The sequence below is a fragment of the Apteryx rowi genome, unplaced genomic scaffold (genome assembly GCF_003343035.1).
Source record: "Apteryx rowi isolate R43461 unplaced genomic scaffold, aptRow1 scaffold_193, whole genome shotgun sequence".
Classification (NCBI taxonomy): Eukaryota; Metazoa; Chordata; class Aves; order Apterygiformes; family Apterygidae; genus Apteryx; species Apteryx rowi.
Genome location: NW_020448230.1, coordinates 1,001,316 through 1,020,101, shown reverse-complemented (window position 1 = coordinate 1,020,101; position 18,786 = coordinate 1,001,316). Strand labels below are relative to the sequence as shown.

The following is an 18,786-nucleotide window of genomic DNA, read 5'->3' as shown; positions in this document are numbered from 1 at the left end:
GCCTCTCCCGTCTCTCTCTCCGCCAGCGCGGGCCAGCATGAGGGCGCGCCGAGGGGCCGACGCTCCGCGAGACCCGCCGCCGCCGCCGGCGGGGTGCGTCAGCGCGCGCCCTCCCGCTTCCCCCCCCCTCCCCCCCCGCGCGCGCTGCGCCCCGTGCCCCTCCGCCCTCCTCCCTGCGGCGCGCCGGCCGTTGCCGCGCCGGCCGTTGCGCTGACGCTGTTCTCCCGTGCAGGGGCCCGGGCGGGGAGTACGTGGTCGGGCAGGTGGTGAACAGCCTGTTCCCCGGCGAGGCGGAGGCGCTGCCGCTCGCGCGGCTCTTCAGCGGGGCCGCGGCGCCGCCGGTGTTGGTGGCTGTGCCCAGGGTAAGTGCCGCTGCCGCGCCGGCGGGCTTCTGGCCGGTCAGGGGAGGTGCGGAGGAGTGGAAAAGGGCAGCAACGCGATCCCCAGCTCGTCCTTTCGTAGTGTGTGCGTGTATACACGTGAGCCCCAAAGGGAGCGTGGCGAAGTAATTCCTTAGGCGAGCTCACCGCTTCTGTGGACTGTGTAAGTTCTGACATTTGGTATGAAAGAGATGCCGTTYTTGTGTGTAGATAGCTTCTGTGAGCAGAGTTTAAGTTTCATAGCTTTTTGTGGTTTGTTATTGTCTTTGCAATGCAGTAGGGTTTTTTTTGTTTTCCTACTCGTGTATTAAAAAAACCAAATAATARTAGTTGGCAATTCTTTTTTTGTTCAAAAGGGAAACGATAACTTTATTTGATGATATTAGAGTACTGCATCCTTAAAACTGATTTTGGTGACTAACATGCCAATGTATACTGCTTCTCTTAACACGATTGCTAGTTTTGTGTGTTATTTACAATTTAAGCAAATTTTAAAGGAAATCTGTTCACGCAAATGGAGCCATTCAGAAGCAGCAGCTGTACCCATGACACACAACCTTTATGTGCCCAGAAACCTTTGATGCTTGTTACATCACAGATTTGTTAGACAAAAAGTATTGCTCTGTGGTCAAGCGCTTTGCAATGGGTTTTGGATAACACAGCAAGTCTTTTCTCTTCTCTGGAAGAAGTCTTGGGCTCAAAGGCCTCAACACTGTTTTCTCCACGATCCTTCTGTGAATCAGTCCTGACTTATCGCCACAGTATGTGAAATGAGGCAGGATATGGTCCTAAAAGAAATACATGCTCATCATACTATGCTTAGAAGAGAATAGTATCATTCTGAAAATAACTGTTGTGCCTTTTTCAGACTTTGGAAACCGAGGACATGGCTAAGCAAGGCCATAAGTTCCTTTCAGAAAACTTGCATGTTGGTATGGTAGATGATTGTTCTGAGGATACCTGTTTCATGTAGCGCGGATGTTCAACAGACCTTTTAAACTAGTTTAAAACATATCCTGAATGAGCAGTTCTGATCTGTGCCATTTTTCTTCATGTTATGAAAGTATAAATAAACAGCCCTTACTGGGAGGAGCAGGAGGACAGATGATTTTCCCAGGGATAGAGTTAGTTTATATTGCCCTCTTGCAGTAAGACCGTAGTCATTTTTATGCATTGGCTCTTTTTATAGCTTTCTGGAATGTAAGTTACTTAGCACTGATTGCTTTTCATAAACTGTTGTTATTATGGTGATTCCATTAAGAGTAGAAATGATGTGACAAGGGTGGGTCGGTGGGTGATGGGTGCACCAATGACCAGAGAGATTTGGGTGTAGGAAACATCTCTTCTGGCAGACTTAGTGGCTTCTATCAGCGGCATTCCAAATAAACTACAATATATAAAATAATTGTAGAATGTTTGGGGAATTTTATTTTCCAAGGTAATGTCTTTTAAATTTTTTAAAGGAAAATAAGAAGAGAAAGCGTACAGAAGAAGTAGAGAAAGTGTCAGAAGATCACAGCTCATCTCTCAGACAAGAACCTCCTGTAAGAGTGGAGAAGGCCAAAAAGAAGGAACTTTCGAAAGCAGAGAAAAAAATGGCAAACAGGTGAGTAGATGATGCTCTTGTGGTAAGATAAAAAAAAATACAATCCCAATTATATTAATCATAAGACTGTGAGATTACTGAAACAATAAAGTTCTATTCTACTGTTCACTTTAACTTTGTGTTTTAAGATGGTTGTTGTTGTATAGGTAACTTCATATAATTTGCCTCAAGAGGGAATAAATATCTCAACTTCTTGAGAGAGATAGGTCCTAGCTCCATGAAATAATGAAAACCCTGTTAAGGAGCTGCCTAGAGGGCATGTAGATTTAGATGTTGCRTCCTGTCCTGGTACAGGTGGTGATTTCAACTGTAGCTGGCTTTATCAAAGACACCCTCAGTCAGAGGAGCAGAGGCACTTCCAGTAAGAGCAAGGTGCTTGAGTTAGCGGTCCTTAGCATGCCTGCCTGTAGGCTACTAGCGTTGCTGTGACACAGAACTATTTTGTGTCATGGAGGCTTGCAATGAACAATGCCTGTTCTCTTAAAAATGCAGGGTGAACTGAAGGTATTCACTGGATTATAGTTCTTGATGAGGCTAACACTGTGTCCTCTTTCTGGCACTATGTGTTGTTGCATCTTCTGTGCCCATGAAACATTATCATTTCTTTGCTGTTCTGATGCTTGTAGCATTTCAGAGGCTTCTTCAGATCTGTTTATTGTTCATGGATCTCAAAGGATTTTCAGTTGCAAGAGCCCTGGATGTTGGGAAGAATTAAATTTTTCCTTGGTTTTAGTGTACAAAAATGAAAATGCTTTTCTTTTTTTCCCCTGAAATTCTAGACAATATAGAATATGATTTACTTCTGAATTCTTTCTTCATTATACCTACTACCTATACCTACCTACTAAAAATGTTTGCAAGGTCACTAGGACTATTTGCATATTGTATTGCGGAATGATCAGATTTGTTTGTTTAATGCATAATAAATAGGGAAAATAATGTTTGAAAACTTTATCTTGAGTATCTTCATTTAAAATATAAATTAAAATATTTATCTTGGAGCTTCACTTCTTTGACCTCAAAAGCCCTGCTTTTTCCCATCAATTGTAATTTGTATATATTTTTCTGAAAAGGGAGAGTGCTTTGGAACAGGCAGATGAAGAGAAGGAGCAAAAAGAGTTTCAAAGCAAAGAGAAGCAAAAAAACCAAACTTCTCATGCCATCACCAAACGTGTCGTTAATTCAGATACAGGTATTACGGTAGAACAACAAAAGAAAAAAAATGAAGCTGAGGAAATGATAAAAAACAGAAGAACAGTGTTTGTTGGAAATCTACCTGTCAACTGTACTGCTCAGGTATGTGAATGGATGCTGTCAGCTAAAGGAATGAAAAGAATTATGTCAGTCCTTTGTTTAAGGGGATGTCTCCTGCTGAAAAATCACATATCTGTGAATAAAATTGCTTTCTGCAAAAGTAGGAAATAATGCTCATTATCAGAAACTGTTTGAAGTAATCTCTCTCTCTCTCTCTCTCTTTCTCTCTTTTTTTTTTTGAGGTAGTCTATTTTCAGCAGTGGATGCAGTTGCTCTTTCTTCAGTATAATTAGTTAATTTTTTTTTCAGTGACAAGGCTTTTATTAAATGAGAACTAGGAGTACAAAGCTAGAATCTGCATCTGATTTTGAATCCAAATAATACTTTAGATTGTTGTATAAAATATTTTAAATTTATAATACTTTTTTATAGTAAGGTGTATGAATTCAGTTGTAGCAATCAATAGGATAAGAAGCTGCCTTAAGAAACGCAGAAATCGTTAGAAATAGCTTGTGTGTTTTAGTAGTCCTTTCAACATTATAAATTATTGTCATGGATGCATAAAAGTCAGCTAGTACTTCCTACCTCGTATGAGTGAAATGAAAATAATTTAAATAATCTTACAAGTAGTTCAACAATAATAATTCTTACTTCCAGGATGCAAAAATATATTGAATATCTAAAATGTCTTCTGTTTAGATGCTGAAGTCTCTTTTTAAAGAGTATGGACAAATAGAATCCATTCGATTCCGTTCTGTGGTATGTTCTTTCCTTTAATAAAATCAATTTTCTGACCTTAAAGTCTACTATTCATAAAGCTTCTATCTTCATTTGTTCAGAAACAGGTTTGGTTGTTTATTTTCCCCCCCCTTTAGAATTGTAGCCTTGGAGAATTTACCAGAGATGCCAGATACATCTTTCCTTTCATTACATTTTACTCTTCCTATAATAGCAGTTAATATCATCAGAGTTGTATCTCCTCTGTGAGGAGAATGCCTTTGTTACTGCTTTTTTAGTTAAGGTATTATTCAGCTGTTTTTAAGTTACAGTAGCAAGGACAAACTGTTTGCAGATAAGTATAATGTGTTAAATAGCTGAAGATAACCATCTTGGAACTCAAGAAATGTAACAGAGTAAGTCAAAGTAACCTATAAAATTTTGAGGTCTTCCTAGGTTATCTGTAGGAATAGCCATTTACAGTTGCTCAGTGGATTGGCTATGTTACTTTGAGTGGGAACAGTACTTGTTTGACTGCCTCTTTGTCTTCAAGAACAAATATTTGAGCTAGATGGACATAAGAGCCACTTATCTAAAGCTCTGTTTATCTTATAGGTTCCAGCAGAAGATACTTTATCCAAAAAGTTAGCAGCCATAAAGTAAGTTCCACTTGTGACTTTCATGCTTATTTTTCAAAGCAAAAATAATTTTTAAGTGTTTGTTGTTACACATTTGGCTATGTTCATTTTTTTTTCTTTTACATATCTTTGACTTTTGTAATTATCTTTGGTGTATAGGTAAATTTTTTCATGACAGGAAAAAAAGAATCGTGTGTCTGTTATAGTAGTAATTAATTAGTTACGTAGTTTATATTTCTTACCTTTTAGGAAAGAGAAAGATGAAGTGCTAAAAATCTTGAATTCCTTTGGTTGTATTTATGAGCTGAGGAAACTTAATCAGGGTGCATATACAGACTGTTGAAGATGTGCAGTGGAACTCTGTTGGACATGAGAGGCTAATTCTACCTTTAAGGGAAGTGGTTACTGTGTGTGAAACAGAGGAGACGTAAATGTGTTTAACAAGAAATGTGCGTGTACTGTGCATGCTTTGTCTGAGAATTATTTAAACAATATGCATCTTTTCCCTCTCTTTCAGGCGTAAGATACACCCTAACATGAAGTACATCAATGCTTATGTTGTTTTTAAGGAAGAATGTGATGCCATTAAGGCTCTAAAAAAGTAAGTTTCAGTTTTGTTCCTTATCCTCTGCTGAACAGGTGGATTTACAAAGGGGTTAAAAGATAAATTTAAACTGCCTCCTCTCTTTTGCTTGAATCAGAATAAAAACATTTCTTTGAACTTAAAAGTGAATTTGCTTATGGAATAACGCTACACAGTGACTTTGTAAATTAAGTACTACTTATTCATTGGATTATTCTGTTTTCTTTTTTAAATCTTTCTTTTTCTTTTGGCTACAAAAGAAATGGAACACAAATTGCTAGTGGATTTCACATCAGAGTTGACCTTGCATCAAAAAACAGTTCAGTAAGTAATATATGTGACTTGAAAAAGACTTTTCTGTTTTTTGCTGTAACAAATAACTTACTGTCTTTTATTTCTTCTTTGTTTTGTTTAGCATGACAATAAACGGTCTATATTCTTGGGAAATCTCTCATATGGTGAGTCTAAAATGGATTGTCATATGCGCCATTATTTCACTTTTGTTGAATATGTTGACATTAGGATATTTTAATCTGTTATTTATGGGGCATGTTTAGGTAGCTAAACATATTTTTGCTGGAATTTAATTTTAAAATAGCTCATCTAATTTTTAACTGAAACACCTGAAGAAGTTGTAAGTTTCTGGCAAATTCTGCAGGTGAATTGTTTTCTTGTGTTATTATTGCTAGAAAATACAAGCACTTCTTTAGTTCTTGTTTTTACTTGGTAATTTTTAAAATAAATATGACTAAACTGCTTAGGCCATAGATTCCCTAAACTGTCAAACATATACTACTACTTACGTGTGAACCACTTCCAAGTGATACACAATGGCAGCTTCTGATTTTAATGCTGTCTGTGAGCCACAGAGCAAGCAACTCTGTACAGGCACTTACTGGCAATTGGTTGTTACTGCGTGGAAGCGCTTCCTACTGTATAGTTCAAGTCAGTGCTTAATGAACATTCAACTTCTTCTGAGTAGAGTGGAGAATAGATGAAGGGATCAATGTCAGGTGAGGTCCATATGAAGGGTGTTAATGGAGTCAGGTTGCTTGGGATGAACATACAACTTTGTGGTGGTGTGGATGTGTAAATATACAGGATGAATGCATGCCCTGTGCCTGTGACCTGACACGGAGCTGTATCATGTACTGCTGACAGTAATGCCAAATAAACAGGTTTTAGACTTCAGCCTGAAACTTGACCTGTCTGAAAAGCTGGATAGGTGACAAATCTGGTTTTGGTGACATTTCTTAAACCTGTTGTTGTGTAGATTTTGTGCCAGTTCTGTGTGTTCTGTGCTTCCTGCAGAAGAAACAGTTCAGACATTGACAGTRCTCTGGAAATGATTGCAGCAGCTTGAACCCTTGTCACCTATCTAAGTCCTATTGTTTTAATTAAACCTGTACTATTAAGTTCAGCCCTTCCCAGTAGTGCAGATATGATTATGTCTGTGTAAAGGAATTTACCATAGTATAAAGTATACCTATACAGAAAAAAGAATAACCTATATTTTGGTATTGGTACATCACACTTGTCTTTATGATAGCATAGGTGTGAAGGAGCCTCACACATGTGACCATTACCAGGATAGAGGTATAGCACCTGTGAGTAAAAGCTGTAAATCCCTTCTCCCCCATTCAGCTAAAATTCACATTTCAGTTGATGAGCCGTAGACTTAAGAACTGCCAGCTCAAGCTTGTTATCATCGGTGTTAATTCTCAGAAATAGGTTTGGGCATAAGAAGGAGCTATAAAAATGTAGCACAAGTCTTAACTTCTGCCCTGTTCAAATGATAAATTATTTGAAAAAATTGTTTCAGTCTGTGCCTTCTTTCTCCTCTGTGATTTGTTTTTATTGTGCTCTTCAAAACTAGAGAATCAGTAACTGTCAAAATAAATAGAACTAAAGTCTGCATTGGTAACTTGCTGGTATTTTTCTGGATGACTACGTATGTTTGTATATCTATAATGGGCAAATATAAAATGTTTAGTAAGGCAAAAGATTTTGGTCAGACTTCTAAATCTGTCTCTCTGATTGAAGATTCATCTGTTTTATTGCATTTGCCTGCAGACATCAGCGATGATGCTGTACGAGAACACTTTTCTGACTGTGGAGATGTAGTAGCAGTGCGAATTGTGAGAGACAGACAGACTGGCATGGGCAAAGGCTTTGGCTATATTCTCTTTGAGGTATGTATGAATGGCATGCTTCAGGACACCGGTAGTTTTCCACGAACTGCATTGGGATTTGCCTTTATGTCCTGTTTATTTTTTGCCTTTATATATGGCACTAAACAGTAGCATTTTTTGTATGTTATAAGTAGCTTGGAAGACCAGTCCTGTGGAAAGCAGATATGAAGCAAACTATTTTAGGTTGTGTACAAGGAAAAGTTGCAAAATGTTGGAGGTGAAATAAATGAATTTTTACTGGAGATTTAAAGGAGGAAAAGATGATGAATTCACTTGGCATAAATGAAATTTTCACCCATTTCTGTATAAGTGCAATTCTTTTCAATAACCAGTTATCTTATTAGCTCACCCTGCTTCAGATTCAGTGCAAGCTTGCTTTCTCTCAGTAGTCTCCCAGGGTGATCCTCCTTAGCCCAATACCATTCCCCCAGCCCATGTTTTTTCTCTTCATCTCTCAACCTCTTTCTCTGACATCTTGTGTAGGCTGTTTGAGAACTCATTTTCAAGTATCTGTGCGTCAAAATGCCTGAGGTGTGAACTATATAGGTTTGCTCATGTTTCTGAGCCCAGCAGAGATGTTGTATCATTCAATAAAGCAAGCAGTCTGGGGTGATCTATTGTAAAATTCTACTTACAAGAAAAAAAAAAAAAAAAGAAGAAGAGACAATTGTATTTGAAAGTCAGCAAYTGGAAGTATGCTACCTTTAAACTGAATGTCTGCTTTTGTAGAATACGGATGCTGTACATCTTGCTCTGAAACTCAACAACTCTGATCTAATGGGAAGAAAGCTGCGAGTGAAGCGCTGTGTTGAGAAGGGGAAAGCACAGCAGCAAAATCCAATTCAGTCTCGTGGTCCTAAGGATAGAGTTGATACCACATTAAAAACCAAAAGATACTCGAATGATTCATTTGTTGGGGAAAAAGCAACTCCACTAAAAAAGAGCACTAAAGCAAAGAGACTAAAAAGTATTACTAAAAAGAAAATTGGGAAAACCAAATAGTCTTTTGACAGGAGTGTTCTGTCATAAATTTTGCTTGCTAGTGCAGTTGTAATCATCCTTAGTATTCACCCTGGCTGTCGTCTTTGGGGTTTTTCTTTGGCTGGTTGTTTCTCTCAGAAAGCAGTACAACCCTTACAAGGTATGAATCCATATCCCAATCATAGTATAGAAATTGCATGATTTTAATACTGTGTTCCAGAAATACATTTCCATCTGGTGTCTCACAGCAGAGGTTAATATGATTCTTTCCTTTGGGGTTGTTTGTGTAGAATTACTTAAAATTAATACTGAAATAATCCTAATATAAATGAGATTAATTTTGCACTGCAAAAAGGCATAAAAAGAAATTTTCTATTTACAAGTAGAAAATACAAAGTTACTAAGTGTATTGAAAATAGAAGTCTAATGTATATTATCTGGTTATCCCTTTGTAACTATGTTTAAAAAGTGAATTCCTCATTTAGTATTTTTCTTACCAGTTGTCCTGCTGTGAGTTGTATTTCTTTTCGTAGTTGGAAATTTAGAATAACAGAACTGGTTTTACTCAGTTACACATAATGTGCTTTTAATATCTGATTGCATTTCTGTAACAGACCAGTCACTGGGAATTAAGAAAGAACTTTAAGGAATTAATATCCATGCTTCAAGTGCTAGTGTAATCTAACTCAGGTTCTGTCCCTCTGCAGTATAAATCAACCCTGACCTTGTTAAACCTTTGCTAATGCCTGCTATCTGAAATGTGAGCTGTCAGCTGTTTCATATCATAAGAGATATTGTTGACAGGTCTGGGGGCACTTTTTACTACTTATTTGGGAGGTTCTGTGGACCAGATCTGGCCCATCTTTGTGAGATGGGGGAATTAGCTAACTGCACAAACACTCAGGGCTGGACCGGTAACATGCAACTAAATTAGATGGGATTAACAGAAGGGTCACAGCTTTCCCTCAATTAACCTGTACCCGAGTAGCAACAAAATAAAAGACATGGAACAACCTTTAATAAAAATGTTTATATTGTATCTGACTTTCTACAATGTAGTGTTGGAAGTCCCACCATTGGGGATTTTATACTGAGCTAAACTGTTAATGTTACAGAAAATAGTTACAAGAGGCCAATTTATGATTTTTTTTTCTCTTAAAGCTCTAAGGCTTTGTTCTGACATTTCTAGAAATTTAAGTTTGCATCATCTTTAACTTTTAAGCATGTTCTCTTGTTAATACTTCCAATACATTGTATGGCCATATCTGACTTCTAAAATGCCTTGCTTATGAATCCTCCTGGGCCAGGGTCCATCTCGAGCTATATCTTTACTGGAATTATGGGGCCGGGGGAAGAAGAGAAAATTGATCTGAAGTATATATTTAAATAGTAAATTTGAACTGCTGTAAATTTAAATATCTGGGCTGTGAAAAGCCCCCTCTCAATCTGGTATAGTGAACTAAACAAAACCATTTTAAGTCAATCTGAAAAAAATGACTCATGTCAGAATAAGTGTGTGAAGTTAGGCAACTCATTACCTATAAACTGAAGTTTAACAGTTAAAATCTATATAAGACCGGTCTTAAGGTAGTGCTGAGTTCAGTGATGTGCTGACATAGTGACTACTACAAATACTACTGGGAAAAAGGCATTTACACTTATATTCCCGTTCATTTTTCTTGACCTTGCAGCAGAAAAATCTCTCTTAAATCAGGTTACTGTAAATGCTTTTCCCCAAGTTTTAGGGTCAGCAGGGCTAAAGGCGAAAGATCAGCAATGAAGCTGTGCTACAGCGCGATGCAAATAGCATTGGATATCATTTCCATGTGTGCCCTGTATTCAGGCATTGTCACCTTTATTGTTCGGTTTGTTTTAACCCTAAGTTTATTCGACTTACTTCAATGGAAAACATAGTGTGGGATTGTTTTCCTTTTGGTTTAATAGTTGTCTTGGAAGTTACAGATTTTTTGGAAACTTGAGGTTATTTTTAACTGTTTCGGGCTCGCCTAGCGCTCCCGTACCCTGAGGGTAAGGGGGCGGCGGCGGGCGGCCGGGGCCGGTGGCGGCGGGACGGCTCCGCGGAGCCCGGCCCTCGGGCGCCCCGAGGCTGTAGCTGCAGTGGGCGGYGTCAAAATGGCGGCGGCAGGACGCCGCTCTCGAGGGGGGGGGGACTCCCGCCGTAGCGCCCGCGCATGCGCCGCGGAGGGGGCGCCGTTCCCTTCTTTGCAGGCACTGGGGCGGGCGTCCTCGCCGGTCGCTGCCTGATGACGCCAGCCGGAAGCGAGGCGGGGTCCTTCCTCGCGCGCCGCTCGTCCCAAGGTGCCTGTGAACTCGGCSCCCGGCCGTGCGGAGAGCGCGGCGGGGACGCGGCGCGACCGGACCTGCCGCTCTCGGCGCCGGGCAGGATGATGGTGGGCAAGACCAGCGCTATCGCCGCGGGCCTCTGCGGGGCCCTTTTCATCGGCTACTGCATCTACTTCGACCGCAAGAGGCGGAGCGACCCCAATTTCAAGAACCGGCTTCGGGAGCGTGAGTGTCCCGGTCCCCCCCCCCTCCCTCCGCCGCGGCCCGTCCCTAACGGCCCCCGCGCGCGCCCGGCCCTCAACGACCGGCCCGGCCCGGCGCGGGGCTCGACAGGGCGGCCCGTGGGGCCTCCGCAGCGCCCTCCCGCCCCCGGAGCTGGCCGGGGCGCTGTGCCGCCGCCCCCGCCCGGCCCCCGCCGGGGTGGTCGACCCCCCTCCCCCCCCCGCCGCCGTGTCGGCGCCCGGGAAGCTGCTGGGAGCGGCCTTTAGCCCCTGGCGCCTGCCCACCCTCGGTCTGAGCCCGCGGCGCCGCGCGGGCCGTGCGCGGGAGCGACCCCGCGGGGCGGAGCGGAGCGGGCCGGGAGGCTGCGGCGGGGCCGGGCCGGGCCCTGCGGGCCTGGAATCGTCGTGGTTCGTCTGCGCGAGAAAGTCTCCCGGGCCCTGCTTTTTGTTGCCTCTCACGATCTCTTTCTCTAAATCAGGGTMCGGCTCTTTCCGTCTGATCGTGTTTTCTGCAATTGGTCTAAGTATTAGATAACTTTAGGTTTACACATTTGAAGCGTTGCTTGGAAATAATTAATCTCCCTTTCTAAAATCTTGTTGTCCTACACAGTCAGCCAGATATATCACCACTGTATTTTACATGACGACATTTGCTTTTTGCTTTTGGAAGACAATCAGATAAAACGAAGTAATCTGTTACTGTGAAGTTGTTGCTGTGGTAGGGTGAGGGAAAATAGCAGCACTCAAGCATTTTATCTGCTGCATTCTTAACCCTCCTGGCAGCTTTGTTGTTAGTTTCCAGGATAAGAATGAATGCTAGAGAAAACTGTTGATTTATCCAAAATGTTGAGCTCTTCTCCCATGGCTCTTCATTATTTCACATCTTCAACATTAGTTTAAATGTTTCAATAATTGATGGAGGCTTTAAATCTAGCTAAGATAAACTTTCATGGCAAGTAAACATTAAGAGATCAGTAACTTGACCGATGGAAGAGTTAATAACTGATGTCTTGAAAATGAGTGATGGTGTTAAAATATAGCTTAAACATTTTGATTCTGTCTTCATAGATTGAATTTGAGAATGACCAGTTTTGACTCTACCAGCATATTCTTTCCATTTTCTATAAGCTGTTCCGCAGCAAATTATGTCCTTCAAATGCTGCATTTTCAATCCATTGCTTTTATATGTAGGATTACAGAAACATATTTTGTGTGTGTCTTCTAAGTATTTTTACCCTGCAGTGCAAGTCGTTCAGTGACAATTTTTAATAAACTGGCACATTTTGTTTTGCGCAAGAAAACTTGATCTTGGCAATTTAATCATCAATGTTTTTATTATGATGTTGCTGATTATAGGAAGAGTCTTTGGTAGGGAAAATATTGGATTGATTACATAAGATTTTCTTGTAGAAAAACTGAAAATAATTTTTACATCCTGTTATTTTCATTATCTGAGTTTCTACCAAGTAATCTTTCAATCAGACTTTAGACTTGCACTACAAACCCTGCAGCGCAACTCACTGGGATTAACCATTACATTTTCTTTACAAAGTGGAAAAATCCATTGTGGTTTTATAGGGGGTAATCATTGTTCTTTTGAAGACATCACTGTAGACTTACAATCATTGGACATGATATATTGGGCTGCTTTTAATTGTAAAGCTTTAGATAAGACAAAGGTTTTTTTTGTTTGTTTTTTGTTAATTCTTTCACTGTTTCTTTAGTATGGATGCCTCTGTAGTAGTGTCAGTGACCTGATTATGACAGCGTTTTTGTTGTTGGATGATATTTTACAGATGACATCTGTAAAATATTTGTCAAAAACGGGGTCAAATGCAGCAGCTAGTTGAGCACTAGAGCTGCTAGCAATTCCTTAGATGAAGATGCGTCGTTTATCAGGTAATAGGAGGAGTGTTTTGTGAAAGACTTGTAGACATCACCTTTACAGCAGATCTTTGCAAGTAACATTCTTAGGRTAAGGTGATGATGCAACTCAACCAAAATTTGTGAATAGCAGTGGATCTTACATGTCAATGTGTTGCCCATCTTATGAGGTCAAGCAGAGACTGAACAACTGAAAAACCAATACCATTTAGCTGTCCCAGTTATATTTTGCATCCTTTTGGGGGGCTGTACTAGGACAACAGTTTGAGTTGCAAAAGATAGGTAGTCAAAATGGGTTGGCCAGACTCATGTTTCAGGGAGAAATAGAAGTTATTTCCTGGGAATCTTGGAAAAAGTTCTGGGCTTTGATTTTTCTGGATGTCTTTGTCTTATTTATTTAGCAGGTTTGGTGTTCTTTGAGTCTTTTGATGTTCCTAGCATTGGTACTTACCCGTTATTTAATCTCGGAACCAAAAGATAACAAAGCTGCTTAGTCTCAAAAGCTCTATTTTAAGATGACTAGATTTTATCTGTATTTAATATTTTTGTTCTTGAACGTATATAACAGAACTGTTCTGTATGCAAGTATAGGCACTGTGGTCTCTTCATTCAGGGATAGCCAAAATGTCGAACTGTTTACTTGACTTCAAAGCACATTCTGCATGCTTTGGACAGCTGAGTAAGAGGAGAGCATTGGGTGGGCTTCACAGCTGGAGAAGATGCAGATGGCTTTTTGGTTGTTCTGCCCCTTTGTGGGATTGGGTGTGAAGCTGCTGGGGCATCCAAGGACTTTTGCAACCAATGTCAGTTCATGTTTGAAGCTTCTTCCCCACCAGTGAGAGCTGTGCCTGAAAAACCTGCAAGTCAAGTGCAGTTTGAGAGCTGCAGTTTAGCTGTCTGTTTTGGGTGGGTGCGTGCAGGTTTCGGTATTAACCAACATTTCTTCTATGAAAGGTTACTTTTGTTCACTTCCTCCCCTTTCTTTAGTTGATGATGTCTTTAGAAAAGATAGAAGTTTTTTATTTTCTTGCAGATCCTGGAGGGAAAACTATTTTTTGTTTTCAAAAGCCATCACTTTTTGCTGTTGTGTTTTAAGCATAATTCTTGGCTGTTCCAAAAACATTTTAAATTTAGTGCTACAAACCAGTATGGGAGGAATTCCTGAATGTCCGTTAGAGCTATTGTGTTTTTTTGTAATTGTTTTAGTTAGTGATTTTACAAAGAGATCTGTAAAAATACCATTTAAAAAAGAGAAGAAAATTTGGGTTGTAGTCAGCCTTGAAAGATTCTCTAGATCAATGTTCAGTTTTAAAATCTGTGTTACTTTGCATTCCTTCATCAGGCTTAGACTAAAATGTATGATTTCATCCGTATGTGATCAGTGGTCAAAAGCTTTTGTTAAAAGGCTGTGGTTACCTGCATATGTCCCTTTTATTATTATTATTATTATTATTATTATTATTATCTTTATTAATCTCGGAGTGCCTAGAATGGTGGTGTAAAGTTTTAGAAGATGTCATAGTACATGCCAAGAAAGCACAACTTTCTCTTGAGACTGATGTGCAAATGTTAAGCTGTAACACTTTGTACTTTTCATTGACATTTTCACTGAATGCAATGCAGCTGCAGTGTGGCTTATTTTTGATTCAGATAGATTTTTTTGTTTTCATTTTTATTTCATCTTTAAGATCTAATGTATGGTGGRAATAGGCTTGCATAGTAGTGCAGTTTAAGGTTTTGTGCAAATTAAAGCTTCAGAAAACTTGAGCTGGGCTGATCRAAAGCACCAACTTACAGAAAATGAATTGGTCTTCAATACTGAAAATAACCAAAATGCTAAAATTATACTGAGCTACAGTTCTATATGATATATGATTTTTTTTCTGTGTATGATGTTGCAAAATATTGCACACAAGTCAATAAGTTGTAGAAATCCAGGCATTAAAGATTATTAAGGTCTCATAGAAGATAAAAAGGTGATCACGTAGTTACAGTGTGAACTCCTTTTTATATAAGAACACTTGATCTTACTCTAACATGTGAAATTTGTRGATATCACAGCTAGAAGGAGGTATTCTTGAATGTCTTCATCATGTGGACAATCTCCAATTCTTAACTTGTTTTCATTAAAATTGCTAGTTATGTTATTTGGAAGTATTTCCAGCTGGTAAAATTGCCTCAGAAGAAAAATCAGGACTGTGTGGCAGCTTTTCTTTGTCATCATGGATGTTTGCTGAGCAGATTTTGAGGACAAATAATAAGAGTACAGTTATCGAACCATAGGCTGTATTTAAAAGTTATTTGGTATAACTATTTCAGTTGGTGAGCTGATGACTTACAAAAATGATTATTCTAAGAAAATCATTAGTATTACTACAATTATAGTGGAATAATTATTTTTTCATGTATGAATAACTGTGCTACTATAAAATATGTTTATACCTCCCTAATGGCATTAAAGCAGAGCTTTATATCATTTTAATTACACTGATATTGCTGAAGTGGTACAACTTTCTATTGCAGATAGACTTTATGTCTCTGTGTTGGATGACTAAATCTGTAAATATTTGTTCCCTTCTTTACTATTTTGTTTTCCTCTGGTATTTTATTTCAAAAATGTGTGATCTAACATTGCTTTTGCTGTAGTATGATGGGAGACTGCACCTATTTAACTAGTTCCCAAGGCTTTATTATAAAGCAGCTGGAAAAGTATGCTTGATGCACTGTGACCTGCTAAATTTTCTGCTGGTCGTACACCATGTATTTCGAAATGATTGTGGCTCAAGGTTATATAGCCTTATAGTGTTGCTTATCATTGTTAGAAATGAGTGTAAAGAGATCCTCTGCTACTTGCTCTGGTTCTCTTCCTTCTACTCGCCTCTGTAGTGCATGAAAGTATGATACACTTCAGGCTCTGCACAGTTGGTATTTACCATAGCCAGCAGGAGAATTGCCAGTTTGAGTCAATATGCCACTGCCAGCCCTCATTAGACCTCTGAATGGTATTCTCCTGCAGAGAGTGGGTTGCAATCTTGTGCTCAGTCCTCAATATTTAGGATATATTACCCGTTTCTTATTCTGAAAATAACTCTGACTTGTTCACATTTTTGAACTGAAATCTAAAGACTGTTTTTTAATTGCAGAATTGCAGATTAAAAACATACAATGCTTTTATCCTTACAGGAAGGAAGAAACAGAAGCTTGCCAAAGAGAGAGCCGGGCTTTCCAAGGTAATGCTGTCTTCAGTAATGCAATGCTGTTTTTAAAGGTGTCGCATTTGTACCAGGATTATTTGAGAGATTTATTTAAAGGCCAAGTCCTCTGTTGTTGCTTCCAGCATTACAAGCCCTTCTGCAAATATGCAGTCCTTATTTTTAGCTTTCACAAATAACCATATGAAAGGATTGTTCCTTCTTCATGTCAGATGAAGGCCTTGTACTAGAAAGTATGGCATTTCTGATGTGACTTACTGGTGTTTTCCTCTTTGTAGTTGTCCATAAGGACTTTTCAGATTTAAAAATCATTAGAGGGATACATCTGTGACTGAACTTAAGAATTTTTTGCTAGAAGTATTTGATTTGCTGATGTTTTTCCATACCACCAATGGATCATGTAAGAGGGTCTAAATCTCTCTGAACCAAACACAAGAAATACAGATGTGATAAACATAACACACCGTTGAATTTACATTTGCTACAGCTTAATTAAATTTCAAACTCCATCTCTGTACAGATGTGTGATGCAATGGTTTGACTTGAGTCTGATTTTCAAAAACGTGTATATTTAGTTTAGTGATGATACTTAAAAAAAATTTTTTTTTTTTGGCCAGTTTCAGTGCAAATATATAGCCGTGTGTTTTTGGTTTAAGTTGAGGATGTTTTCTGCTAACTTGTTTCTTAACCAATGTTTACGGGCCTATTTAAGATTTTTTGTGTGTGTGTATAGCTGCCTGATCTGAAAGATGCTGAAGCAGTTCAGAAGTTTTTTCTTGAGGAGATTCAGCTTGGAGAGGAACTACTAGCTCAAGGTAATTGCATAATTCTTTTTAAAGGGTAAGTGGTAAAATAGTTATTCTTCACTTTTGCTAGGAGACAATTTCTGAGTGCTAAGATGTTTTTGGGAGTTAAATTTGCCTGAGAAAATTCAGTTACTTGTTTTTTAAGCTTCTCCATCCAGAAGATTCAACAGGGGAGGAGTGATGAAATGTGTGGATTGATTCTCAGTATTTTAATCCGTTATTGATGGATGCCTTATGTAAATACTTCAAGCTACATAAGAAATTTGATTTCAAAATATTACCTTTTGTCATACAGGTGAATATGAGAAAGGCGTTGATCATTTGACCAATGCTATTGCTGTGTGTGGACAGCCGCAGCAGCTATTGCAAGTTCTACAGCAGACTCTTCCTCCGCCAGTGTTTCAAATGCTTCTAACTAAGCTCCCTACAATAAGCCAGGTATGTGAAACTTCCCCTGTTGTTGAGGTTTGAAAGTAATTGAACTCTTTGTGCTATCTGCTACATCAGTCTTGAGTATTCTACTAGTTTTTGTAATAAGGCAGTGTTCACTTAGATTAAAAGAGGTTTTTTTTCACCTGAAACTTTTAAAAAATGATATGAAAAATACCATGCAGTTTTAATAGCAAACAGTGTACAACAGAAATACAAGATTTCTCTCATGCTTGGGTATTTCTAAGCCCTTCTAAAGTAGAGTCATTTGATTCCAGCTCTGATGCCTGTAAACAGGTCCACTGTTTCCCAGATGCAAGCTGCCAGTCAGAACAGGGATAACTTTCTTGTATTGGGTCTTGATTTTTATTTTTATGATTAGGTATCTGTAGTGTTACAAAACTCCATCAGAATTAGTCTGTTGCTTTTGCTAGCCTAGTGCTTCTGGGCTAGCTGTAAACACAGTGTTAACTAACAGCAGAGCACATCACTGTTTTGTAAGCTTGGGGGGTTTCCTGATAATAAAAGTGCTGGTAGCTCTGTATAAAATGACTTTCCTTTTTACACTGAGCGCAGTGCAGGTAATTTGGTAATGTGCTAACAGGTGAGTCTGCCCTAAATAAAAGTTTTACTTTCTTGGAACTGTAAGGCTGTGCCCTAATGGTGTTACCTTACAAAGAGCAGAGACTCAGTACTATGTGTCAGTCAGCTCTCTCTTTACAGCTCAGACTTGGTTACATTTCAGTTTATGGTCCGTTTAGTGAGTAAAAACACTGAAAAGCACCAGATACACAAGAGGTAATGGTCTGGGGAAGCAATGGAGCAAAAATGTCTCATTGGAGAACTGTGCCAAAAACAACACAGAGGTCATTGCTTAAGGCTGTCAGGATATTATTTATCTGACTTTGACTTTGTTAGATATTGCACAGTATATAGTTTTTGCAGAACTGGCTTCAAAAAATTAATGTCAAATAGATTACAATTTTTAACACTTTAATCAGAGTTAATTCAGTAATTGCACTGCTTGATGTTCAGTGTAAAATTACATTGCTTGATAATCAGTTGCCTACTGTCAATTTTATGTAATTGTGAATGAGTTTTTCTCCTTCTTACAGAGAATTGTAAGTGCACAGTGCTTGGCTGAAGATGATGTTGAATGAGGTCACACCACAACAGGGGGAAAAAGTGTTTTCTTACCCCAGAAGATGAGCATCAGTAGGGGGGATAAAGGGGCAAACATAGTAGTTAAATGGACTGTGTACCACACTGGGTTCTACCAGAGTTAAAATTAACTTTGTGTAGGTGGGTTTCGCAGGATTTTATTTATTATCCCAGTGAAAAGTGTATTTTGATAAGAATTCATTTTATAAATACACTGTGTTGAGTTATCAAAGTATCACTAACTTCATTATTATTAAAATATGCAGTTGTAATGTTGTACATATAAAGACATAAAACTACGACCTATTAAAAACCCAATGCTCATTTTTGAAAAAACAAAGTTATGGCAATAAAGATTTATCCGCACTTGTGTGTCCCTATAGTACTACTTTAAATTTCCAAACCTTTGGGTGTCAGA

The 18,786-nt window shown here is 39.0% G+C and overlaps 2 protein-coding genes and 1 non-coding gene across 8 annotated transcripts in view; all 3 read left to right on the top strand.

Moving 5' to 3' along the window:
* Positions 1-9,395, top strand: RBM34 (RNA binding motif protein 34). Of its 2 annotated transcripts, XM_026062792.1 has the most exons (11): positions 1-93; positions 233-362; positions 1,844-1,986; positions 3,060-3,282; positions 3,940-3,999; positions 4,573-4,616; positions 5,113-5,196; positions 5,439-5,502; positions 5,594-5,636; positions 7,252-7,370; positions 8,100-9,395. In XM_026062792.1, exons 1-11 carry the CDS (start codon positions 38-40, stop codon positions 8,370-8,372), a joined length of 1,239 nt encoding a protein of 412 aa, XP_025918577.1. In that variant the 5' UTR covers positions 1-37; the 3' UTR covers positions 8,373-9,395. The 2 variants fall into 2 exon arrangements, with proteins under 2 accessions (XP_025918577.1, XP_025918578.1); XM_026062793.1 differs by lacking the exon at positions 3,940-3,999.
* A 1,230-nt stretch (positions 9,396-10,625) lies between these two features.
* Positions 10,626-18,786, top strand: part of TOMM20 (translocase of outer mitochondrial membrane 20) — a 63,221-nt gene continuing 55,060 nt past the window's right edge. For 4 of the 5 annotated variants that reach the window (XR_003253001.1, XR_003253002.1, XR_003253003.1 and 1 more), the window contains exons 1-5: positions 10,626-10,880; positions 15,944-15,990; positions 16,706-16,787; positions 17,074-17,216; positions 18,323-18,328. Coding sequence is in view for 2 of the 5 variants with exons in the window: in XM_026062794.1 (XP_025918579.1) it covers positions 10,757-10,880; positions 15,944-15,990; positions 16,706-16,787; positions 17,074-17,216; positions 18,323-18,328 (402 nt within the window). In the remaining 3 variants the exon portion in view is untranslated. Of the gene's footprint in view, positions 10,881-15,943; positions 15,991-16,705; positions 16,788-17,073; positions 17,217-18,322; positions 18,738-18,786 lie in introns of those variants that run through there. The other variant, XM_026062795.1, reaches the window with a different exon arrangement.
* On the top strand, positions 11,636-11,770 carry LOC112964564. Its single transcript, XR_003253006.1, has one exon. It is a non-coding gene; the product is annotated as a small nucleolar RNA SNORA14 (small nucleolar RNA).